Source organism: Neopsephotus bourkii, unplaced genomic scaffold (genome assembly GCF_033783945.1).
Source record: "Neopsephotus bourkii isolate Nb327-2 ecotype Australia unplaced genomic scaffold, CSIRO-AGI_Nbou_v1 NB_234, whole genome shotgun sequence".
Taxonomy (NCBI): domain Eukaryota; kingdom Metazoa; phylum Chordata; class Aves; order Psittaciformes; family Psittacidae; genus Neopsephotus; species Neopsephotus bourkii.
The window spans coordinates 15430565-15455939 of record NW_026900744.1 but is presented as its reverse complement, the minus strand read 5'-3'; the positions used below and the strand labels follow the sequence as shown (position 1 = coordinate 15455939).

General features: G+C 47.7%; 1 protein-coding gene across 7 annotated transcripts in view; it reads right to left on the bottom strand.

The window, feature by feature from the left end:
* Positions 1 to 321: 321 nt before the first annotated feature.
* The window catches only part of RXRG (retinoid X receptor gamma), a 38256-nt gene continuing 13202 nt past the window's right edge, over positions 322 to 25375 (bottom strand). For 3 of the 7 annotated variants that reach the window (XM_061345519.1, XM_061345518.1, XM_061345523.1), the window contains exons 2-10: positions 10924 to 11183; positions 7662 to 7806; positions 6779 to 6958; positions 4432 to 4592; positions 3614 to 3743; positions 2934 to 3066; positions 2122 to 2213; positions 1775 to 1880; positions 322 to 772 (exon numbers count right to left, since the gene is read on the bottom strand). In XM_061345519.1, coding sequence (XP_061201503.1) covers positions 625 to 772; positions 1775 to 1880; positions 2122 to 2213; positions 2934 to 3066; positions 3614 to 3743; positions 4432 to 4592; positions 6779 to 6958; positions 7662 to 7806; positions 10924 to 11183 — 1355 coding nt within the window. In that variant the 3' untranslated portion in view covers positions 322 to 624. Of the gene's footprint in view, positions 773 to 1774; positions 1881 to 2121; positions 2214 to 2933; positions 3067 to 3613; positions 3744 to 4431; positions 4593 to 6778; positions 6959 to 7661; positions 7807 to 7885; positions 8108 to 10923; positions 11184 to 13459; positions 13583 to 14986; positions 15416 to 21245; positions 21589 to 25375 lie in introns of those variants that run through there. The other 4 variants (XM_061345521.1, XM_061345520.1, XM_061345522.1 and 1 more) reach the window with 4 other exon arrangements.

Sequence of the window (25375 nt, the reverse complement as noted above, 5' to 3'; positions counted from 1 at the left end):
AGAAGTACATTAAAAAGTCACTTTTAAAATTACTTTAAAAATTTCAAAGAATTCAAAGAGTCCATGAGTTTCTTTGTAAGGCGGTGGAATGAAGTGTTCTGATTCAAAGCACAAAGTTTCTCCAGGCTTTTCCTTAGCAAGAGCTACAATACCTGTCCTTTCTTGGCCAGAGGACTGTGCCCATCAGCACAACCAGCAATATCCTGAGTGATGCTCCTGTCCTGATTTGGGCTACTAAAGAGTCTCGGGAGTGCCCCTCAGCCCCATCCCAAGACAGAACTGTGATCACAGCAAAAGAGGACACTGCTCTGCCAGCTCAAATCAGTGTCTCTCTCATATATTATTTTATTTGTTTTGTTGGTTTTTATTGAGAATGAAAAAATAATTTAAAGCAATTATCTGTACAGGGGGCAGGGGAATGGTTAACTGGTCAGAGGATCTGTGACCTCCCACAGCCAGGCCGGGGAGGGTTAGAGGAGGTGATTTACAGCTGTACAAAACTCAACAATCCCACCGAGGAGGAGTGGAGGGAGGGTGGGAGCTCTCACGGGCTCAGAGAGGAGGGGTGGGAGGCTGTGCAGGGGCACGGTGGGGACAGGGTCTGGCCAGAGAGAAGCCAGACCCTCAAGTGACCTGAAGGGGTGTCTCCAGCATCTCCATGAGGAAGGTGTCAATGGGGGTGTCTCCAATCAGCTTGAAGAAGAAGAGGTGCTCCAGGCACTTCAGCCCGATGGACCGCAGTGCCGGCAGACGCAGAAGGAGTTTGGCAAACCTGGAAGAGAGCAGAGTCAGAAGCATGTGGGAGGCACTGGCTGCCCTCTCACAAGTTTTTCCAAGCCTGCAGCAGGGGCTCAGGAAAGAAGAGCCCAAATGCTCCCAAAAAAATGGCTTGGGAAGTTCTTAGATTCCCTTATGCCTTCAAAATAAGCATTTCGCTCTGTATGTGTGGATGGAACATAGAATCATAGAATAGTTTGGGTTGGAAGGGACCTTCAAAGCCCATCTTCAATGAGCAGGGACATCTTAAATTAACTCAGGTTGCCCAGAACCACATCCAGGCTCAACTTGAATGTCCTCAGGGATGTATGTTTTCCAAAACAGATTTTAGCATTTTAAAACATAAAATCCAAACAAATAAATAAAAAAACAAAAACCCCAAACAAACAAACCAAAAAAGCCCCACCAAAACCCCCAAAAGATACATCCAGATTCTCTATCCAAGACTTACATCTCCAAGGTGCCATTTCAATCCTTCTTGGGAAAAAGAATCTTCCAAAACTCCCCAGCCTCCCAAGAGTGTGCAGCCCCTTGGCAGTGCCTCTGCCAGCCACTGCCTCCCGTTTCGAGGCACAGCTGCAAGGGGTGCAGCAGGCAGAGTGCATCCCCCTCCCCACATCCCACTTGCAGCACTCTGTGGTCACATCCAGAGCCAAAAATAGCAGAAGATGCTGTGGGCACATCACTTGGCTGGTGGCAATGGGGATGGGTCCAGCTGCCGGTGCTTCAAGAGCTCGGCCAGTAGAGGGTATGATTGGATTGAAAAGCAAGAAAAATGCATTCCGCCAGCACCAGAAAGGCTCTGGCCCAGGATTAGGGCACTGAGAGAACAGGCCAGCCTGCAGGAGCTGGGCTGCTCAAGCAGTTCTGGTTGGTGTCCTCCTGTCGTTTTGAGGGTGGCTGAGGCAGAGCTAGCAGACCCCTCTGCCTCAGTCTTCACTTCCCACGGTGGGTGTTGTGCTGCCCTGAGCTGCCTGCTGTGCCTGTGGACACTCACCGCCCTGGCTGCTCGGGGTACTTCTGCTTTGTGTAGGCTTCCAGTGTGGCATAGACCTTCTCCCTCAGTGATTCCACTTCTGAAGGGCTGGACAAACCCTTAGCATCTGGATGAAGGAAGAAATAGAGCTAGGGAAGAAATCATTGCAGGGGGGGCTTTCCACTGCAGAGTGACTTCTTGCAGGGATAGGAGACAACTCAGACTTTCTGTAATCATGGACCCAGGGACTGGGACAAATCTGTCTGCAGTCCTGCCTGATGCTCACTGACACAGCCCTCCTGCCTGTGACCTGCCATGGCCCACAGGGTGTGAATGCCACCTGGGACTGCCCCAGGTCTCACACTTACCTGGGTTAAACAGGACAATGGCTCGCAGGCACCCCAGCTCTGACTTATCCATCTGCATGTCTTTCATTTTGGACACAAGTTCTGTCAAAACCCTGCATACGGTGACATGGGTGGGAAGATGAACACAGACAGGTACAGACATTAAGGCGGCAGACTGAAAAACATCTGGGACAGGCACTGGGAATATCCCATATTTTTGTCTACAGGAAGAGGCAGCTTTGAGGGAAAAGCATGCCACACACTGCTAAACAGCATCCAGGGACCTGAGCATCGAATTCGCTCCTGTTCTCATTTTGCTCAGCGTGTGGTCTCTGTGCTCCATTTGGACCACGGAGAAAATTTGCACCCACTTAAGGAAAACCACACGGGCTTTTCTCCACATTTCACTGTGCAAAACATGTGAAGCATGCCAGTTGTGTAGGAATGGTAATGTGCTGTCCTGCCAGGCAAGGAGCAGGCATGGCACGGATAGTACATGAGCAAGTTGGGGTATAAGATTTTGCCAGATAAAGCTCTTGCTGATCAGTATTAGCTGTAGATCCAGCTATGACAAACTCTAGAGAAAAGGCAGAGAAGCATTCATCCCCCTGAACACTCAACCAAAGATCTCCTTCTGCAGCTGCAAATCCCTTTCAAGGTGATTTCATTCCATTCTTGGTTTTTAAGCCAGTCAAGCATCCCTTCCTCATTCTAAACTAGCTCTGCCCCAGATGATCATGGGTTCTTACTAAGGATATGTTGCCAATTCAGAGGGGAAAGACAGAGCCAGCCTGACCACTGCTGCTAGGGGATGGCAGAAACAGGCCACGTACCTGTCAAAGATGGAGCCCACACCAGCACTGTGGGCACTGCTGCGGTGCACGTGCAAGCCCGTGGCCAGAAGGATGCCATCTTGCACTGACACAGAGCGATGGGAGAATGAGGCAATGAGCAGCTCATTCCATCCTGCAAGAGGAGGTGTGTAGAACACAAAAGACAGTTAGCAAAAGAAAATCAGTCCCACATGGAGCAGGAGAGCTGGTTTCTCCCTCCTGGCTTCAGACGGGGCTCACAAGAGAGATAGGACCCCAAGGGCCATCACTGCAAGGAGTGGCAAATTGTGACCAGCAGCAAGGAAGGTGCAGAAAAGGACTCAGGGAAGGAGGGAGACACTATTTTTTCATTTTGCACATTACACACTAGTGTGCCCCACACATAGTAAGTTCTGCAGTTACAGGAATTACATTAATAAGATATTTATTCACACTTCTCCAGCCCTCCTACATGTCTGCATAAGAGAAGAACAAACAGCAGATTCCACTGTGCCACAGACAGCCTCTACCAACTGCTCACTGCGGCTCATGATGGAGTGCTTGCCTTGTTATAGGGCAAGCAGGGACAGATTAAATCAGGATTTCACATTCACCATCCTGCCTGGCTGGCACAGCACACAGCCCAGAGGAGGGACGGTGGATCCCAGGATAGCCCCAGAGACCCCAGGTGGGAACATTACCTGCCCGGAGGAGAATGACTTGATCTTCCAGGGTCAAGTCAGAGAAGTGAGGGATTCGCTTGGCCCACTCAACAAGTGTGAAGAGCTGCTTGTCAGCTGCGTGGCATATGTTGGTAACAGGATCATTTGTCTAATTAAGAGCAATATCAAAGGGAAAAGAGGAAAAGAGAATTTGTCAATGAAAAATCTTTGACAGTCGCTGTCTGTATTGCACATGGTATCAGATCAAATGAATGATACTGAGAGCCACGAGTAAAATGATCAAACTGACAATAATCTCAGCTGTGCTGGGAAGAGAAGATATTTATTACCAACTATCCCCTCTACAACCAGCCAAATCAGCTGGTTGCTAAGCTTTTCTGTTTGCTTGCTCTTTGCAAAGCAAGTCCTGCATGGCAGGCTGTAGTCCTACTCCCCAGGGTATATCTAATCATCATCAAGCAGCCTCTGAATGGGCATGAACAGCAGTTTCATCCAAACCAGTAAAACCACAATAAACCTGCTGAGTCCAGCTCCATTCCAGTCTAGGTCACTTGGGGCAGCAAGCAGTGTCCAGGGCTGAGAATCTCCAGCATTCAGCTATCCCCCTATTGACTCATTGAAACCAACGGGAATTTAAAAAAACAGCTAGGAATTTAATGTGTAGCCTGTTTTCTAGTCATTCAGAGTAGCTTCAAATGAAAAATGGTTACTGATTTTTAGGCAGCGCAAACCAAAAACTCCTTGCAAAGATGCTAGCCATTCACATGGGGTTTAGCTTTTCAAATGACACCTCAAAGGCTCTCATCTCAAGCTGCAAGTGATGTTAGAGCCCTTACCGAGCTCTCTGTGTTCACATCGCTGTATGCCTCTGTCTTGGGTTCGACTGCCAGCTCAGCTTCTAGGATCCTCTCCACAGGCATGTCCTCGCTGCCACTGCTTGTGGATTCAGCTTCGTTCTCGCTCCGCTCCCTACTCCTCTGCCTCTCCTCCTGCACAGCTGCAGAACAGAAACATGGTTCTACATCCACAGCAACACTTACCTGCTTGTGATGGGTCTCTTTCCTCTGGGAGGAAACTTGCTCAGGAAGCTGAGAGCAGAAAATAAATGGATATTTAAAATGTACATCCAGAAAAATGGTTGCCATCACTACCCCCCAATAACATTGGGGTTGCTGTAGAACAGTGGCCTCTACATCTGATGAAAAGTTGTGATTTCCAAGATATGAAGCTCCAGAATATAAGAGGAGTTGATACCTCCAGGTGGCAGCCTGGACTCAGCTGTAACTAGGTGCTGGAGGAGGCAGGAGGGACCCAGGACCCAGACACCAAGGTTTGCTGCGCTCACACCATGCTTTGAATACTCCCACAGTGGCTAGCACATCCAGCAGCAGGATGGTCCATCACCCCAGCTGAATCCACACATGCTGCCTATCTCATTCCTGAGCAAAAGCTTACACAGCCTGGCCCAGCCCTTGTGCCACCTTCTCCTCCAGTACCTCTCTTCCCAACCCTCTGCAGCAGACAGTAGCTCCTAGCACCTCTGTATGCCCCAATGCCTTCACTCTCTTCTCCCATCTCTGTGCATTCTCCAAAATATCTACTATCCATAGAAACACAATCACTGAAATTCTCTCCAGATCTCAGCTATTAAATACCAGGGCTGCTGGGTGTGTGGAAGCCAGATTGGTGTAGAACACATATATGCAGTATGCCAAGCCTTGTGCTCAATAGAAGCCCTGGGTACATATTTTTGTTGGAGGAAATCCCGATGGGAAGAAAATCCTGCTAAAAACCAAGTGACCGGCAGGTGTCATGTCGGTTTAGCTCATTGCTGGGCAGAAACGTCCCAAAACGAAATCCTGCTAGCATCACTCTTCTGTGTGAGCATACAGCACCAGGCAGGTGCCCAAAGTGCCTCATAACCCTAAGGGACAAGTAGGCAGCTGTCCCGGTCTCAAAGAACGGCCTGTGGTGAGCGGTAGGCAGTTATACACCTGGAATGAAAGGTTTAGGGGGAAGAAGCTGGTGGCAAAGCTGCCCCCTGCCATGCAGACATTGGTGCGTCAATATTCAACAGCTGAATGTCTTCCCCACCTGTTAGCTAAGCACCAGGCGTCAGTATCCAGAGGAGTGGGACAACCACCAGGGCCAAGGGATTAAAAAGTCCCTTAAGAGGAGAGGGGACCTGCATAAACATGAGGGGACACCAAAAAAGGAAAAACTCAGCAAGTCCACAGCTCATAGCAAGCCTGCAGGAGAATGTGACCCCCATTTTCTCAATTAAGTAAGCGCTGATGGAAGAAGGGTGTGACAAACTTTTAGGTCAGGTATTTGGATTAGGAGATTTCTTTCCCATTTGTCTTTATAACTGCTGGTTGCAGTGGTGTCAGGAAGTAAGTCCTTGCATCAGTCTTGCCTTACTCTGGCTTACATTAGGGTGCTTTCAGGGGAAGGGCCAAACCACAGGAGGTTCCTTAGCACCGAGACTTATTACCACTTTGCACTTCTCTGCATTTCTCCCAGTTTGAAGGATGTGCTTCCCAGGACTGCCCAGCTCTGGGGAGCTGGCCGCACCCAAGGAGGTGGCTCAGTGGGACATAGAGCCTGGCACTGAGGGAGGACAACACGGGATGCTCTCCTATGTGCTAACCAGCTGGGGGAAGCATTCGTCCTCCTTAGAGTAATGGACAGGAAGAAGCCAGGGAACTGTTTCTAAAGTCATCAGAATCTCAGTGGAAAGTCACCCAGGGTTCCATCCATGTCCAAGCTGCAATATGCCCCCAGTTTCAGCAGCGCCCGGAAAGCCCCTGTGATTATTGCAGCCAGACCCCCACAGAACCCACCAAGATCCTGGTGTTTAAATTTCCAAGCTCTGCAAAGGAAAGCTGAGTTGACACCCTGGTCCTTTGAACCACTTTGCACCCAGCTGGAAGGGAGAGCTGTGCCTGGGATTAGGTTTTTGATTCAAACTTGGCATTTTGCAGTCCCCCGCTGCGCAAAGAGATTGAAGCAGCACAGCACTGATGATACTGCAGGGAACAGGACAAGGTCAAAAATGCCCTGAAGCTGTCAGTGTGGTTTTTCAGAATGCTCTAGCCTTGGAGCGCTACAAGAGCCAGATTTGCCCTAAAGAATGTAAGGAAAATTTCTCTAAGCCTATGCCTTCCACCAGCCCTCACATACCTTCCCTCTTCATGCCCATCGCGAGGCACTTCTGATAGCGGCAGTACTGGCAGCGGTTGCGTTGGCGCTTGTCTATGAGGCAGTCCTTGTTGTCACGGCAGGTGTAGATCAGGTCCTTCCGGATTGTCCTCTTGAAGAAGCCTTTGCAGCCCTCACAGCTGTACACCCCATAGTGCTTCCCTGGAGAGGCAAGGGGAGACCATGAGTGGGCAGGTAAGTATCTGCCCTTCCCTCCAGTGTGAAGGAGCTTGAAACAACCCCAAAGGTGAAAACCCTGGCTGCACAGTATCACTTTAGCAGGCCTGAGTTGGCTGTAGGAGTTCTTTCCAGTAATAGTGACCAGTAGCAGTTAAACTATATAAATATATATATATTTATATTTATAGCTGCTTATTGTGATAAGGAGGGACTGCATCCCAGGGCAAGGATGTGGAGCCACATCCTGGATGCAGTGCAAGTGCATTAAAGCCATAGGTAGCAAATGAGGTACACTGATGAGGAGGAAGTCTTCAAGGCACAGCCAGGCTGCAGGTCTCTGGAGTAAGAGAGAAAACCAAGCACAGGCAAAGCCTTGCTAACACAAAGCACAGGTAAATAAGAATACAATTTTTTATATTTACCTTTGATAAACAGGGACAAAATGTAAAATATTATAGATTATACACATAAGGGAGAAAAACACAGCTTTGAGGTTTGCTCTCTTTTGGGCACAGCGCAACTAATCTGCAAAACCCTTGGGTAACCCATACCTAGCTATGAATTCTACAATGCCAGTATGGCACCAGCAATCCTCCACAGGGTTCATTCCTGCACGAGCTTTGCTTCAGAGCATCAGGGGAGTCTTCATTGCACAAAGCCTTCTCCATGAAAGAAAACCTCCTACCTGAGGACCTGTCCCCACAGATGGCACAGATGTGTTTGGCTAAGGATCCTGGGCTTGTAGATGGATAATTCATGTTCCCAATCCCTGGGAGACCTGGCAAGGGCTTGACATCCTCTGAGCTGCTGACATTGTTCAAGACATTGAGCTGCAATAGCAGAAGCCACAAGACAGGTTAGAGGATCAAGACTCATACCCCAGTGAAACCATCCCCAAATTGAGCTGACCCCTCCCTTATTGCTCCTGCTGGGCTCATCCCATAAGCTTATCACCAGCAACTCCATGGGGCTGCCATGGGCAGAGAGACATCCTCTGGTGAATCCAGCTGGAGCAGTTTAAGCAGATGCCTGGTAGCAGATATTGCCTCTCATCCTGCCCTGATGCTGTAACCGAAGCCAGTACTCAGCACAGCTATAAAAGAGCAGGCAGCAACCCTCCACTGCTCAGTTACAGCTTCCAAGCAACAGCGCTGGCTTCATTAGAGGATGCTGATCTCTGTCTGCTTGCAGCCTTTAGCACTAATAGCTTAGTAAGGAATAGCTTTGCAGCCAGGCAGTTTGTTGCAGTGAAACCTACACTGCTGCATAGCTAGGGAAGCCCTAATGATGTTGAGTGGGTTAGCTTCCCTGATTCACGATAAACAAATCTGCATAAACACATAAAAACATGGCCACCTTGGTCACTCCATGGGACTTAGGTCCCTAACACTATCACAGCCTAGGGAATGGAGCAGGTTTGGGGTTACCAGATGAAGAGAAAGGAAGGGGCTGAACATCTAAAAATCAGCCTCAGTAAGATGCAGACAAATGGTCCAGAGCCCCCAGCTGAGATCCCCAGGAGCTGCTTGTGGCTGCTGCAAGTTAAAGGTTACAAACCGACATCGATTAGAGACCAAAGCCTGATGTTGCCCAGGGCTTCATTTTATTGCTATTTGCTTTCTAGCTGTTGTTGGCAGTGCAGTAAGGATTAAGGGCCATTGAGCACATCTTTTCCAAAGCTGTCTGGCCAGAGCAATATCTCCCCAAAACCACTATGAAATCATCTTTCCCACTGCCATTCTTTGGGGGCTGGGAATGGTTTCTTCATTATTGAGCCTGTTTTTAGCAGTCACCCCGATTTATCAGATAAAGTTCTTCTTCCCAGCAAGAAGGTGAAACTAGGGACACAAAACAAGGCTTTGAATGAAAATCCAGCTACAGATACTGTTAAAGTCTCCATAACATCTAAACCACTAGATTTCATGCATGCCATTTCAAGTTCTCCGTTTGCTCCAAAAAACTGCCCATTTACCATTAAAAAGTATAATTTCCACAGGGAATTTCAGGAAAGAACGAGTTCATCCCATCAGGATTTTTGGACCAGTCATTATGAAAAAATAAAAAGGTGAAGCCTATATTTATCTTCCTTCACACTTCCCCTGTATTTTCAAAGCTTCAAATGTCTGATGACATTGAAAATACAAATTATCCAGCAAAAAAAAAAATACCACATTAGGAGCCAGGTTGTTTTGCTCCTCTGGAAAATAGAAGTGCATAGGGAATAATTGCCCAGAGGAATACAGGTTCACTCTTCCCAGCCCAGGCACTGGCAGCTATAAATATAATGCTTCAATATTGGCCCAAGAAAAAGGGAAATCAAACCCTTCCTTCCCACAAGTATCCAGCCACCTTTTTTTAATCCTGAAAACTTCTTGGCAAGATGGTAAGCCAGGAGGAACTTCTTATGGTTTACAGTGTTACCCAGAGCTCAGCTACTACCTTTTCTTTCTCTCTGGCTGCACTTTAAGACAGTAACAGGGAGAGAGGATGTATGGGAAGGGGAGGGAATGAGGCAGTTTTAGCCATCAGTGTCCTCAGAGCTTGACTCCAGCAGGTTAAGTGCAATCACGTATGATATCTGGGACAACTACTTGAACCCAAATCCATTAGCTGCCTCTCTGCTGAATCCCCAAGGCCCAGCTGTCTCCTTGCATTAGAGGCAACGCAAATGAAACCTGCTCCTCAGAGCTGGGAACTTGGCACAGTGCCTAGGTTGGGGAAACCACTTCCCGGAGCATCCCCGTCCCCAAAGAAAAGGCTTCCACACAGCCAGTGCTGCCACAGCTCCACCACCACAAAACACCTGCCCTGGATGCCGTGGGTACAAGTATTGTCAGGTTGATGGGGAACAGCTGGTGGTGCAAAGGAAGGAAGGATGCCAGGCGCACCCACTGCAGTCAGCCCTGATCCATGCAGGAGCTGAGGATGCTGGTAAAAGGTAAATCAAACCTGCCAAATCACCCTATACTCTCAGAGCAATTCGGAGGCCTCCCCACACCACCCTTTCCCAGCTTTAGTGGCAGGCACAAGGAAGAGTTTCAGACAGACTGTGGAGTTAGAGTGGTATATGAGGCAGAGAGGGCTTGGGGACCATCTCCCTGCTGCTTCTTCAGCAGAAGCCCAGAGGCTTTTGAGTACTTCCTACCTTAAGGTCTCACTGATAAAACACAAAGTCTTGTTAATAAAAGGCAGAATTTCTATTTAGATCTGAACTCCCAGAACATTTCAGCACACTAACAAAATTCCATGCTGCCACCTTCTTCCCAGCCATGCCAGAGGTGGTGCCAGGCTCTTGGGCAGCACATTCCTGTCCCTGCCCCACAAAGCCACACCAGGAGGCTCCCAGCCCATCCATGGCTCTGGAAAAGCACCAACCCTAACACCTGAGTCTCTCTGCTGTCTGAGCTCAGGCAGTAAGGATAGTAGGGCCTTGTTTTTCTTCAGGCCAAGTTTATGTGCAACACAGAGTATGTGGCTGGCATTTAGCACTAACATTTCCCTCTCTCTAGAAAGTCTGTCTCCTTTCCAAATAATGAAACAAAGCAGATATCCTTTTGCAGGAAGAAGAGGAATGCTTCACATGCTGCAGCCCTTGGTTATCCTGACTACTTCCATGTACAGTAATTACATACACTGCAAAAGATGCAGTGAAGGAGAGCTGGACTGCACCCACAGTGAGAACTGACCTGGCAATTCTCTCTTCCCACTTACTGTGCAGGGTATCTTGAAATATGTACAGGTGTCTTCTCTGTGTCTGTGCCAGTGGGGGTTATGCAGAAAGATTCATGTGCTGGACATTGTTCTTTACAGCACATCTCTCAAGTGACATGAGCTGGTGGCCAAAAACCACCAGACTTCACACCAGCAATCCACACCCTCAAATTCTGGGACCTGATGCAGCCTAAACACTGTGAACTGTAGCAAAGCAAGTATGCGCATCTGCATACCTGTGGACTTGCATGTGTCACAAAATTCATGCCCGGGGCTGAAGGCAGTGAGACGGGGTGTGAGCTGATGGAGGACGCGATGACTCTGTACGGTGAGCCCAGCGAGTTCACTGGAGACCCGATGGTGTTCATGGGGGACGGCAGAGCCCGAGAGGCGTTTGCGGGGGCTTCGAGGTAGTTGTGGTGCCCCTCCACCGGATTTCCCGAGGAAAGGCTTGATGACAGGCTCACGGATGTGGAGCTGGCATGGACAGGGGAATCTACAGGGTAAAGCAGAGAGATTAAATACACTATGAGCAAGGCTGGCTGTACAGCTATCAGCTGCCCAGCCTTGGTCATGTTCTTCCTAGTAGCTAGTGCAGTGCTGTGTTTGGGCTTCAGTCTGAGAACAATGTTGATAACACACCAATGTTTTAGCTGTTGCTCAGTAGTGCTTACCCCGATCAAGGACTTTTCAGTCTCTCACTCTCATGCTCTGTCAGTGAGGAGGGGCACAAGCCAGGAGGGAGCAGAGCCAGGACACCTGACCCAAACTAGCCACAGTACAACGTGCATGGTATATAAACTGGGGGGAGTTACCCAGAAGGGACTGACCACTGCTCAGGATGGGTTTGGTATTGGTCAGTGGGAATTGAGAAATTGTATTGTGCATCACTTGTGTTTTCTGAATTTTCATTTATCCCTTTTTGTTGCTCTCTAATATTATTAACAATATTGTTATTTCTGGTATTATTTCTATTATCATTGTATTTTACTCAATTTCAATCATTAAATTGTTCTTATCTCAACCTGCAGGTTTTGCATTCTTTCAATTCTCCGCCCCATCCCACCTGAGGGGAAAAAGGTGGGCAAGTGGCTGCGTGGTACTTAATTACCAGCCAGGTTTAAACCACGACATCAAGGCTCTAAGCCAACCAGCAAACATGTCTTATGCTATAAAGGGAAAGAGCAAAATGTTGGTTATGGTACATGAAATAGAGTTACATACATACAACAAAGTGTATTATAAAGTTATCGCTTTATGCTTAAATCTTCTTTCACTACTGCAGTGCCTCAGCTGACTTGGAAGAAGGCACCGTTGCCTGCCTGCTGCTGGTCTTCTCTGAATTACTCTCTGAGGTCCCATTTCTTTTGTCTAAGCTGGCTCTAGAGACAGCGCACAATCAAAACCATGAAATCTCCACTTATCAGGCTGGAAACCCCTGAATGCTTCCCACGTCTTATGAAGCACCTTTGCTCTCTGCGATGGCTCAGGCATCATGCTCAGCAGGCTCCTCTTGCCATGGCTTAGCTCCTTCCCTTCCCACTCACCAATCCACTAAGCTATTTCACATGATCCTCCAGCTGTCAAAACTTAATGCCAGCATTTTCTGGAGAACCTGGAGCAATGGAGGACAGAAACTGCCCATGACATGCTAGCAATGCAGATTATAGGACAAGGAACCCACAAAATATTTTGTCCATTACTTTTCCTCACATAGTATGAGACAGAGCAGAGACTATTCCCACAGATGTGCCTGGGCAGACAATCTCAGAGACACAAGGAAAGAGGGTTTCCTCCTCCCACACTAAAGAACCCCAGTGCACATTGCCAAACTAAGCCCCAGAGTAGCCCCCCATGAGACCAATCTGCCCCTGAACCCCACTGGGAAAGAGGAGGTATAGAAAAGCAATATAACCTTGAGCATTGCCACATCAGGGCAGTCTCTGAGGCTGAATGCCTCACCCAAGGTCTAAATACTTTCTTCTATAGGACCAGTCTCCTACTCAGAGGGTATCTGGGCATCAAATGCCCACTAGTTCTGATAGGTTATGTAGCTGTATTTTAAGGATTTATATGACCTTTTCTCCCTCCCCTAGAATTTACCAACCCCAGTTAGCAATAGCTGTACTAACATTTCAATGAACCATTGTTTCTCTGTTGGTTTTTCAACACAGGAGATCATTCCCTGGAGTAGCAAGGAAAAGAAGTTGTGTGGGAAGGTCACACAGTTGGTTTTCCATGGCGGGCATAAAGGATTTTTGTTCCCATCGCATTTGCAAGTAAGGGAGCACTTTGGTGTTTTGTTTGTTTGGTGTTTTTTTCCTCCTTTTAACATTTTTGCAAAGTTATTTACGTGACAATGTTTGTTATTTTACCTGAAGTAACAATCAAATCTGATTCAAAGGGAAGATGCACAATAAAGACGGGAAAAGGTCAGCTTGCTGAATAACATTAAAGACATTTGTCAGAGTCAAGGAGGACTCGATCTGCCGTTATCAACCCACTTCAGACTTAATTCTGCAGGAGGGGTGGGGGGAGAAAAGGTCTTTGTCAATTCTTGCTTTGGCTTTTTGGATCAATTCTCCCAGTGGGAAAGCAATGTGCAGAAAGAGGAAGCCAGCTTAATGACAACAGCAGAAGCCTTAGAGGCAGTAAGGCAGTCTGAAGGCAGAGCCAGGGTTCCTGCCTGCTGCTGGAGTCATCTCGCATCCCCCTGCCACCATCATGGAGACAGGCAGCCTACTTTCTGTTAATAGACAGCAAAATCTTTACCTTGTAATGGCTTCTATGCGCAAAAGACTTTCACCCCAGACACAAGTGCCAGGAGATCATTTAGCAGTGGGCAGAAGATGTGGTTTTCCTGTCCCCTCCCTGCCCCCTTACCTATGAGCTCAGCTCACAGAGGCACCTCAGTTGTTTCCTGGGACTTTAAAGGACTTGTGCCAGAGAAAAGCAAATGCATTTTTCATCACCTGTGAGTAGTCTGGTACCATAGCATGCAGTCCTGCCCAGCATCTGTAGCACAGACTTACAAAGAAATTGCTTTTATGCCTCTTTAAACAGCTAGATAAACAACACTGCCTTTGAGGATTCTTCAGCTTGGAAAATAAGCCGCTGAGGGGGAGACTGGGCAGAAATCTATCACACCAGGACAGCTAAGGAGAAGAATGATTCTTCATCCTTTAACATAGAAAAGGGCATATTTTGAAAGTATCATGCAGAAGATTCAAACCAATAAGAAAAGACTCCCAGGAGAGTTACTTAACTGTTTGCATTTACATTAGACCTTACAGCAATGCTGTCACCACTAAGTTTCTCCATTAGAGAGGTTCCCAAGGACGCAGAGCAAAGCCAAGTAGACTGCTGTCCAGGACAAGACCCATGGTGTGCTTGTGTCTGTGCCAAGAAGGCTATGGCCAGGTGAATCCCCTAATCTCCAAGATGGGATCAAATGTTGAAACCAGGAATTGTGAAGAGCTTGTGCCTACTTTTTTACCCTAGCAATGAGACATCAAAGAAACATGAACGCATGAAGGAGATGGACAGAGAAACAAAAATATCTACTGGCAAGCACAGTAGCTATTTTTTACACAGGTGCAAAGCCAGGCTTTGCCAGGGCTTGATGACACCAGAGTTAACAAGCTTGTTTCCACAGTGCCTGGTCTTGCTGTCCTGCTAAGGCTGTGACAAACCCATTGGTGAAAACCTCCAGTGTTAAGTTACCATTTACTCATGAATAATTTTATCCATCTGTTACAGACTGTAATACAAACTGCATGAAGAAGCATTGAAACAAAAGGGAAAACAAAAAAAAGAGGAAAAAAAAGGGGGGGGAAAGGGGCGAAGCAAAGCACTCCTCCAAGGTGGTCCAAACTTTGACTCAGTCCCTCCCTGGGATAAGTTTGCCAAGTCAGTCCCTGTGGGAGCAGAAATGCACCCTCCTGCATCAAGAAAATTTCCCACTCTGGGGAAATAATTCCTCTCAGATTGTAGTGCTCCAAGAGGGATATAACCTGGTAGCAATCACATCTTATCAGCTTGTGCAAGTAGCAATTTGCACAGCTGGCAAAAGGTGTGCAGAAAGAGCCATACCAAAGCACCTTTAACACTGGGGTTACTTAGTTCCTGAGCTGAGTAACCTCAAAGTTCTCAGTCCAAAGGAGCCAGGGTGGCTTGGACAATGTAAACAGCAGATATTACAAGTCTGATTAATTTTGGTCAAAAAATATTAAGTGAATCTGCAGGAAAATACTGATGCTCTTTGTCTCGCGTCTCTCAACAGAAAGCAGCCAGAAAGACCTTGGGCTCGCAGTGGTGGCATGGCCTTCCTCAAGGTATTTTCTCCCGTGATTTGGGAGGCAGACAGAAACAACAGCATAGCAGCAGAGCAAGGCCAGCCAGTCGCTGCTCTGCAGCAGGGAAGTAGCTCTGGGACAGAGCAGAAGGCACTGAAGAGACGGGACTCAGTCCAGCATGCCTGCCACAGCCGGCCGCGTCTGCCTTTGCAGCAGCGCTCGGCACAGGTGACATTTACACAGGCCAAAGCGGGCCCCGAGTCTGTCCATCAGGTAATGTGAGGTGACAAGCGATGCCGGGGATTCAGCCGGCTGTGCTGGAGCCCTGCAGAGCAGAGGGCAGCCCTGCATCAGGAGACAGGGCTCTGTGGCTGGCACAGCCCCTGCCTGTGGGCTCCCAGACTGACCAGGTCCCCCATGTCTGCTGGGGAAGATAGGCTGAGACCCTGCATCCAGCATCAGGGCTTGCTACTGCTTTTAACCACCTACTCCAGATTCAAGATCAACTTACTTCTGATCCGCAAATGGAGCTGTTCTGTCTTTCTCCTCTATCTCCCTCCTCCACATTAATGCTTGGACATTTCAGGGAAGCTTGATACTGTATTTATTTCTCTCCTGGAGGAGCGGAGGTAAAGAGGACAAGGGGGAGCTGCCCTGTGTAGCTTCTCTGATGCCTCCACTGCAAACACACAGCCTACAGAGAAGTCGGTGCCTCGATCAAAGCTCCGCAAGCTCTCTTCTACAGGAGCAGACACAGTCCAGCCTCCTCTTTACATAAACCAAAGCCTGAGAAGAAGAAACCTGCTTCTGGGTGCTTTGCTCTTTCAAACTGTCTCTGCAAATGTATCACATCCCTTGCTGCAGACAGCAGCTGTGCGTTGAAAGCGTGCTCACAGACACAACGTCCATCCTGTTGCTTTAGCATTCAGAATAAAGATCATATCTAATAATCATTCTGCTGACATTAGAAAAAAATGAGAGAAGACCCTAAGAACTACTTCATTCTCATACCCTCAAGGACATAAGCATTACCTTCATGCACCAGTCACTGAAGCAGAGGACACAAAGCTACGATACTTTGCTTCCACCTGTGTTTCATCTCCACCTTCGCAAAGTTGTAGTCTAGTGATGGGAAACTTACATGAATAGCCTTATAAAATCAGGAATAGATCACCACTGGCTACATCACAGCAGATGCCTAGGCGTTTGACAGAGGCACCTGGAGAGCACAAACTCCAGGTCCACTACACCAGTGTTGAACAGCCAGGTCTGGGCTAACATGGCTAGGCTGATCAGGACCTACATTAGCTCAATAAAGCCAGGTTGGATACCTTTGTGCTATAACCACTTCACAGGTAAAGCTGGGGCAGGCATAAAAGCAAAGACTATCTACAAGTGTGTGCAAGTGACCCCAAATGCCTTGGAAAAGGCAGTAGGAAGGTAAGCGTCCAAGCTGCAGCCAAGAAAGCTGTCTTGATTTACACCCAAATAATGGCAGGAAATACCAGTCTCAGTAATTACATTTGAGCAGAAAGTGGAATGAGGATGCAGACCAGAAACATCCAAGCTCTAAGTACACTGTGTTTTGAACCAGTATGGGTTGAAAGCTTGTTATGGTCAATGCCTTCAGCTGTAACACCTGTAACCACCTTCAAGGGGAAAGATGTCCAGGTTAAACACTGGGGTCTTTCTTCAAATAAGGCCTAAAGCAGTCAGGCTTCCTGAGACCTGAGAATCCCTGGTAAGCCTAGAGGTGATGACACTTTCAGCCTTTACAGTTTTCTTTTTAATGTTAGAATCAAAAGCTGGAACTTTTCAAATAGTGAAAACCATGCTTGTGCTTCTGAGGCCCCAGATATACATGAAAGAGGTTCATATCATTCGCATGAGCAATTAAAGTTGTCCTGCCTGACACACGACTAGCAAAACTTCGCAGATACTTCATCCTCCGCAGATCAGAGAGCACCGGGAAGTGGGAAGAGACATGAACAGAAGGGCTGATTTCAGGAGAGAAGCAGGGGCGTGTGTGGGAGGTACAGCTTGGCAGGCAGCTCGTCCTTGGGGGCGACCTTCAAGGGGAAGTACCTGGGAGAAACATTCCTGAAGCTGGATGCAGTTATGCCGCACAGAACCCAGGTTAACTGGAACCAAAGTTTTGCTGTTATGTCTGCAGGAGTAGTTCTTATTTAATACATGGAAGCTAAACTGAGTAACTGTACCCTTTCTGGTGGTATTTTTAACTGTCCAAGCAGATTTCCACAGGCAGTACAGATTGCCATGCTAATATCCTTCAGAAAGGTTATTGTTTTCACCTTGCTTTTAAGGTCCTGTAACCTTTGTGTTTCCATCTTCCTGCTCAACTTGGAGTCAATAAATAATGCAGCTTTCCCCTGCAGCTAACACGTGGAGGAGCAAAATTTTTTGGAGGTGTGCTGGCACACACATGAGCAAGGGCTTCTACAACAGGGATCTGCACAGGGCGGGAGACAGTTTCCCTCAACTCTCTGGGTGCTGGGAAGAGTTGCTCCTTTTACTCTCAGGTAATGCTCCTATGCCACTCTTGCAAACAGGGCCCACCCAAAAACTGGGCCATAAGAAACCATGGGCTGGAAGTACACAAGATTTTCACCTGTCCTGGTGCAGGCTCAGCATCAGATGCTATTTTGAGGTCTTGCTCTGATTTAACTGAAGCACTGACTCAATAGCTTGAGATGTCCAAGAACATTTGGACAAGAAACACCTGCAGTGTAACCACATATTCTTCTCTAGTTAGTACCCTAACAAGGCATCACATCCCCCTGGTGACCACAGTAACGCACAAGAGTTGGACAAAATTTCTCATCTCCAAAGAATAAAAGTTGTTGCATTTGAGGCCTGAAGGGTTTTTCACGATTATCTGATCAGTTTTCCCACCTGGCCAGCAAGATTTCTAGCACAGCATCCACCAGGAAAAAAAATCACATTTCTACCATGGTCTTTAAACAACTTGGAGAGGCTACAGGTCCCTATCAGAAATTCTCTCACTGGCTGCAGGGCCTGTGGCTGCCCCAGGCAACTGAAAACAAGTGTCTCCTTCTTTAAAAAAAAAATAAAAATAAAAATCTATATTTCAGTAGCTACAGGAGTTGCCCAGTCACTGAAATTTCTCACATCTTTTCTGGGTCAAAGAGCCCTCTTCCATCTTCACATACTTCAGTTACAGGTTCTGACATGGCAAGCTGTAACAGACAGAGAAAAAGCATCCTGCAGGTCACAAAACCTGAGACCATCACAGGCAAAAAAGGTGCCAGCCAGCAAGGCAGCCCCACTCCAGACACAACCTAGGTTTTTCTCTCCTTATCCCCCAGATGACCTGGCCTAACCCCACTTTGCTTGGGAGAGCTGACAAGATTGAAGCCAGAGGTGGTGTGGCCACAGGCCAAGTTACATGAGTACTAATAAAAGAGACTTTGTGGAGGAGCCAAGTTAGCTCTTGTCCCCAACCAACACTGCCAGAAAGTGCCCCGAGAGAGAGGACACCCAGCACAGCATCTTTCCTTGACCTGGGAGCTGAGCTTCAGATGAAATGCATCCTTCTGGAGAATAAAAACACATTTTGAAGCCCTTTCGTTGTTCCTATAGCCCAGGCTGTGAAAGCAAATCCATCTGCCTTAGTGCACATCTCCTGCTTTAGATGTCTAAGGGTGACTCATCTGAATACTTGCCCTGCTACTCTCCAAACTCATCTGTAACACTTTAGAGTCTGACTGTCTTTTTCTCACCACAAATTATGTACTTATTACCAAATGGTGTATGTACATTCTCAAATTTCACGGTGTTATTCAGATATTTAAGATCAAAGTGAGTTATAAACACTATTGAAAACATGTTCCTTATTTCTAACCTGAATGTCCTTAAGTTCAAAATGAAGCCCAGAATTTCAGAGCTGAAGGAAATCTGAATATAATAAGATCTAGACATGCCAAACAGCAGCAGCCACATCATCTTAACTACCCTGCAGCAACAAGGTGCAAGAACAATGAATGCAACAAGCTGTCAGCCTAGTGTGGACACTGCCCTTTTCCGTTGTCTTGATGTCCCCCTTCATAATGCCAGCATAGGCAGGACCAAAAACATTTTCATAGCTATTTTAAATAAAGGGGAAGCAGCAAAGACAACATATAATGGGCCTGATGGAGATGCAGGTTGCCTTCACGGGCTTTGTGGTGAGGACCCCAAAGCAGTGGGAAGCTTGCTACACCCCCCCCCATCATCGTTGGTCACCACGATCTGTCCTGCTTCATCTTTCTCAAAGCCTTACTGTCCTCTTGTACAGCCCATGGGCCCCTAAAGTTGTCTGGCCAGAGCAGCAATTGCCTTTTCAAGGAGCCAGAAATCTCTCTCTGCACACCCAACAACCCAAGGAGTCCCACACCACCCCGCAGGTCCCCAGCCCCACCAAGCTGCCTCAGGGGCATGGAAGCCCTCCAGCCTTGAGGGGAATGTAGATGCAAGTGGTAACCTGCAGGTCTATAGCATCTGGGGAGTGTAGGGCAGGCCAGAGTGACTGTTTTAAATCAGCCCAAACAAAACTTGGCCAATGCTTTTGCATCTCTGTCAACAATTCACCTGCAGAAAACACTTTTTTCTAAACCAAATTAGAAGCAGGTTAAAACTTCAGTTAAATATACTTCTAAATGAAAGTTAAAGTTCCAGTATACTGAACTTTGGGCTGGAGAGCAGTCCCTTCAGATTTATTGGTGAAGCAGAAATACCTCTGCTCCTACTACCAATTTCCTCCTCTAGAAATCTCCCAAATGCTCTACTGAGTGCTGTGACCCCTGTCTCTACAAGGATCTGTGCCCTATTCCAATGAAAATCAGTCTGAACGTCACTTTTCTTTTGCTTCCTTGTAAATTTGTAATACTCAACAGACTAAACACAAATAGCACTTTCATTGTTTCACTCTTATTGCAGCAATAGGAGAGAGTTTGGCATGTCTTTGCTTAACCCTTAAAAACACGAGCGAGCAACAGATTCTTCCAACGAGTCATCTCTTTTGCACAGAAACTGCCTAAAAAGGTATTTTGGAAAGCTAAGTGCTTGTGAAACTTGGGGATGACTTGATGCAATACCAATGACTTTCCTGGAGTTGGAGAATTACCAGAGGTGAGCATCTGGTGCAAGAGGGAGGAAAAACATGCACACATAGCGGAAGCATCCCATGTGCAATTCAACTTCTGCACAAACCTTTCTTCTAGCAGAGAAATAACAGGTTTCTTGTGATGTATACAGCCTGGGGGCTTCCAGAGGAACTCCTGAAGGCATTTACCTACCCTAAAGGGCTGGGAACAACTTGAGGAGTTTTCCAGGGAAACTAAGACTTTGCACATTCATAAACCATAATGCACTTTAACCTCCCTGGAGCAGCACCAATGATGCTGTCAGCAGCCAAAACGCGGGTGCTTCCAGTCCCTTGCAGCCAAGCACTCCAACCTGCCCACTCCCTGCGTCAGCTGGGGAGCCCCTACAGCTCCTCAGCTCGTTCCACTTGCACATCACCCCTGTTAGGACAAGAGGAATAACTTCAGAAAAGATAATGAGCAAACCCCAGTAATTGCAAAGCCCGTTTCCCAAGAGCACTTCTGGTTTCTGCAACTGGGGCTCGCTCATGGCTGGTATGTGCAGGGGGATTGCAGCTCACAGCCAGGCAGACACAGTCGTTCGCACACCATTGTCTCACGGTACAGCCTCATTTGACTAATCTGACAAAAAGCTTCACACAGTTATGGTGGTATCTATGTCACACAGACAGCAGACAGCCCCTGGGCAAGGAAAGAGCCCTCTTTAGATTTTCTTGGGGGATGTTTTATGTTTTAAAATTTGGGGGTTTTTTTCCCCTCCAACAATTTAATTAAAATGCAATTGGAAAGGTACTTAGTTGGTTTGATTCTGTTCTTTCAATTCATAGATTCAGTCCATCATACGCAAACACATACATGCATCTCTCAAATGTCATATACGAAACTTTAGAGGAGAGTCATGGTTTGACTCAAGCCTGCATAATTACAGACAGCTTGGCTTGGCTGTGCTGAAGTTCACAGCACATACAATCACAGGACAGTTTCAATCATAAGCACACAGGCACCACAGGTTACAGCTACATACAAGCTAGGTTAAACACGTTTTTAAATTCCCTTTAACTCCCCCATACTCCTACTATGGGATCAGTTCCTCCACCTAACCCAGAAGGCACAGATTGCAAATGCAAGTAAAATACTTACTGCCAAAGCCCGCAGGAAACTTAATGAAGTGAGGATAATTTCCATACATGTTTAATCTTCAGTTCATTGCTTGCCTTTCTAAACACAACTGTCTCCTCTAACTTCAAAGCTGCCTGGAGTGCAGCACAGCTCGCTGGGGTCGGGACATGGCTCTGCAGGAGCTGGGGCTCTTGGAGGGTGCCACGGCAGCTGCCTGCTCCCGTGGCCTCATCCTTGCTTCACGCTGACAGCAGCTGCTCGCCGGAATGAGACATGTTCTTGTTCTCTGCTGCTCAGGGCTGGCTCCCGTGCTCAGCTGTCTCTGCTCCCCGCAAATTCACGGCAGACCATCCGGGTAGCATAATCGCCTGGGTAAGACGCCGATCAATGCATGACAGCTCCGGTATAGATCACAAATTGGGAGGGGCAGGGGGGTTTAAGTTGTTTAGGGGAGGAGCATCATGGGGAAGGAGGGGGGTGCCTTGCTTTTCCACCAGTGAAGACTCGATGCAGGTTATTAGTTATACTAGACCCAGCCATGTGGAGGTGTTTTCCGACCATGTGAAAGACCAACCCTTACCCAGAGTGGCTGTGCCCTGATCATGGGCTGGCCTACAGGGCAGGAGCACGTGTGCAACCTAGCACTTTGGGGCTAGGGCTGTGCAGGGCAGGGAGCTCCATCCCACACCAAGCCCTGCCTCAGCTGCACTCCTGGCATCAAGTTATGGCCCTTGCAGTGCTGGACTGCAGTCATCCCTAGGAAATGCAGCCAAGGCTGAGGAGAACCAGGACATTCCTGGAGAGAGCAGAGCTGGAAGCTCAACTCCTATCCCCAGAGGAGTCCAAAAAACACCCAAACCATCCCCAAAAAAATCATCATTAGCTGTTGCTAAAATTGTGTAGGATGAGAAGGGAGGACATGGGACAGAACCCAGGGGGCTCAATCCATGCCACAGTCAGTAAAGCATTCACAGCAGAATGCAGCAGGCTTCACACATAGTCCCACATGTACATCCATAATTTCAATTTAATGCCCACCCAGCCTGATGGTAATAAAGTACTGCAGGAAATAGGTAGAAATAATCATAGACAAGCAGCCAACTGCTAGATCAGAGCAAAGGCACAGGCAGTCTTCATCACTGCCTCTTCCAGTGACTGGTACTCTGAAGGGGAAGCAGTCCCAGCTCCCTGCCTACCACTTGCTGCAGTTGTGGAGAGAAGCAGGGATGCAGGCAACAGCAGAGCCCACTGCTCCTGGCTTCTGACCTGGGTGACCTCAGGTGAGATCACCTTGAAGGGATGAAGGAGGAAGGAATTTTGTCTAAGGTTGTAAAATGAGCACAGACCAAGGTCTGCACTGACTTAGATGTCTGTTGGAGGAGGAGGTGGGTTACAGCCTTGCCACTGGCACCAGCCATGTGGCAAAGAAAGAAGGCACAGAGCTAACAAGGGGCTCTGCCGTTCCACGGAGACCACAAACCCCCCCTTGTACAGGATGGGGAGCATGCCATGCAAGCAGCAAGGCAAAAGGAAGGGAGAACAACAGATTAGAATGTTTGGCATTCTTCAAGGGCCTGCTGGCTCTTGGCTCCCTCCAGGTCACCCAAGAGCCCATGCTGCCCTTTGGCACTAAGCACCCTACAAGGGGAAGGCATGCAATATGCCAGCACAGAGCTGTTCACAGCATCCAGCCGCAGCTCAGGCAGATGCTGAGGTGCTGTCAGCCTCGAGGTAATGCACAGGAGAAGGAAAGGTTACCCTTGTTAGCTCTGTTTCTTGCTTCTTTCTCAGGCATTGCCATACCCATTTCTCTCTAACCAGGGGGTTTAAACAAGTACCAGCATCCTGCATAGTCCATTAGCTGGCGTCCAGGTATAGATGCACTGTTTTTTCTTACAGTTAAAAAAAATAAAAATAAAAATATATATTAAAAATAAGAAAAAGTAAGATCAGTATTCAGAGAAGGTTCTACTAATGGAAAAAAAAATGAACAAAAAAGTGAATGCAGTCTTGCAGGGGGAATACCAACAGAAGAGATTGCTCTCATATTTTCTATTGGCCACTGTTCACATCTCATTTGGTTTACGGCACAAACACTAATAGCACTGCAGAACTATTTCAGAGGAGGAAAGGCAGCTGAGCAGCATGCTTACATGCCCCGCTCACAGGCCACAAGTTTCAAGCTATGGGGAAGGAAGACCATAGGGTTTGATAGCCAGTACAAGAGCATCATACAGCAGCATCTGACTGTGTGGTGCCATGTCCCATCCCTCTCCCTGTTCAGCTGAACTCACGCTTTGCGCTTTCATGACCCCAACATACAACAAGGACTTCCCCAGCAAATGTCCTCAGCAAGGGACAGTCCTCCTCCAAGAGTTCACAGCAGCATCCAGGTGCAGAAGCCATAGGCACAGCTCCTGTTTCAGTGGGTGCCACCCCCTCAGTCACTTGGCCAGGGGTTCCTCCAAAACCATCTCCACCCTGCCCTAATCCAAGTGGCATCAGATCTCTGGCAACCCCAGGGGTTTCTAACCTCTAGGCAAAGTTTGCTATCTCAGGATAACACCAACTTTGCCTCTGGTACTGTCCTTTAACAGCCACACTGGGGATCTTCCTTAGGGGCAGGAGGCAGGAGCTAGGCACAAAGCAGGGATGCTCCAAGGCCCCCCAGGCAGAAACCCAAAGTGCTGCAGAGAAGTGGCCTTCAAGGTGGCTTGTTTCAATCTTTGGACAGAAAGTCAGATTTATCAGGAGGTCAAGTTTCCTCTGTGATGAGACTGAAAGAAACATTTTTCTATCAAAAACCCCAACAAACAATCTGCTACCAAAATAAGTGATTTTCACACACACACACCCTCAATAAGACCCAAGGTTTCCACAGAAGAGAGGGACTTTGTGAAGTCCCACGTGCAGCCTGCCAGAGGGATGTTTATTATCCAGTGTCAGAGGATAACTCTGGCATGGTGAGAAGACTGCCTGTCCACCCAGAGACTTTTCCCATCAACTGTCCATCACCCCACAGAGATGCATCTGACTGGGGGCCATCTATCCTCAGTCTTAAAGTGCCCACCAGCACTCAGAACTGAGTCACTATTTCAAGACAAATCCTCTCTTGCCCAACAGTTTTACTTCCACCTGCTTGAGTCACACCTTAGTACCATCGCAGCCTGCTTGTCCCTTGCCCTCATGCTGGATGAGAGGGCTGTGCCTTCACCCAGCAGCAGTGAGGCAGAGCTGGCTGCACAGCCCATTGAGCCTCAGCAGCACGGACAGAGAAGTGTGAGCAACAAAGCAGCTTTGCATTTAAGCACCAGCCGTACTGAGATTTAGCAGTACCATTAATTCTTACTGACTACGTGGGATCTCAGCAGCTTTAATTCCATGCTAATGAAGTTTTAGTAGGGAATTATTTTTATTGATCTGTCCAGAGCAAACAGCCTGATTTTAGTCCAACTCTGCCAGCACCCCCCTTCTCGGCCCTCTTTTCTTTCTCCCAGCTTAGAAGAAAGGGGAGAGGAAATAAGACAAAACATCTCTGAGCTCCTTAAAAAGGTTGGCAGTCCCAAGCAGTAAGTGGATTACTTTATTGATTTTTAGCAGATCTGGGTTAGTGAGTGCTTAGTGCTGCACAACACATGCACACACTGAGCAACTCCAAAGAAACCCCACCAGGCCCTCTCCTCAGGCAAAGCAAGCATCAGGCAGCTCATTTAGGGGTCCACCATGGGTTTTGGGGTATGGAGAGGCTCAAATCAGTACCCCAATTAGTCTGTGACAGACTCCAGGAACCAGCCCAGTCTCTCAGCAAGTGCTGCAGGACCACACAGAGGCAGACCCTCAATTTCTACTAGAAATAATAGCACAGGTCACTGCTTCAAATTATTGAATTCTGTTTTATCTCCACACACACCCCGTTATGTAAAAGGAGAAAAAATAACTACCACTGTTATTTTAGGAAGGAATAACATTGCCATGCCACATCCAGATGGGACTCCGTGCTGCTGACTGCCACACAGCAACCACACCTTGAGAGCATCAGTCAAAGTGGGACTCCCAACAAAGCAGTGCTGATTCAAGCCAACTGAGATACTAACATTGTGCTGGGGTCACTGACTCACCTCTCAGTTAGCTTTCCAAAGCCATTTCACTGC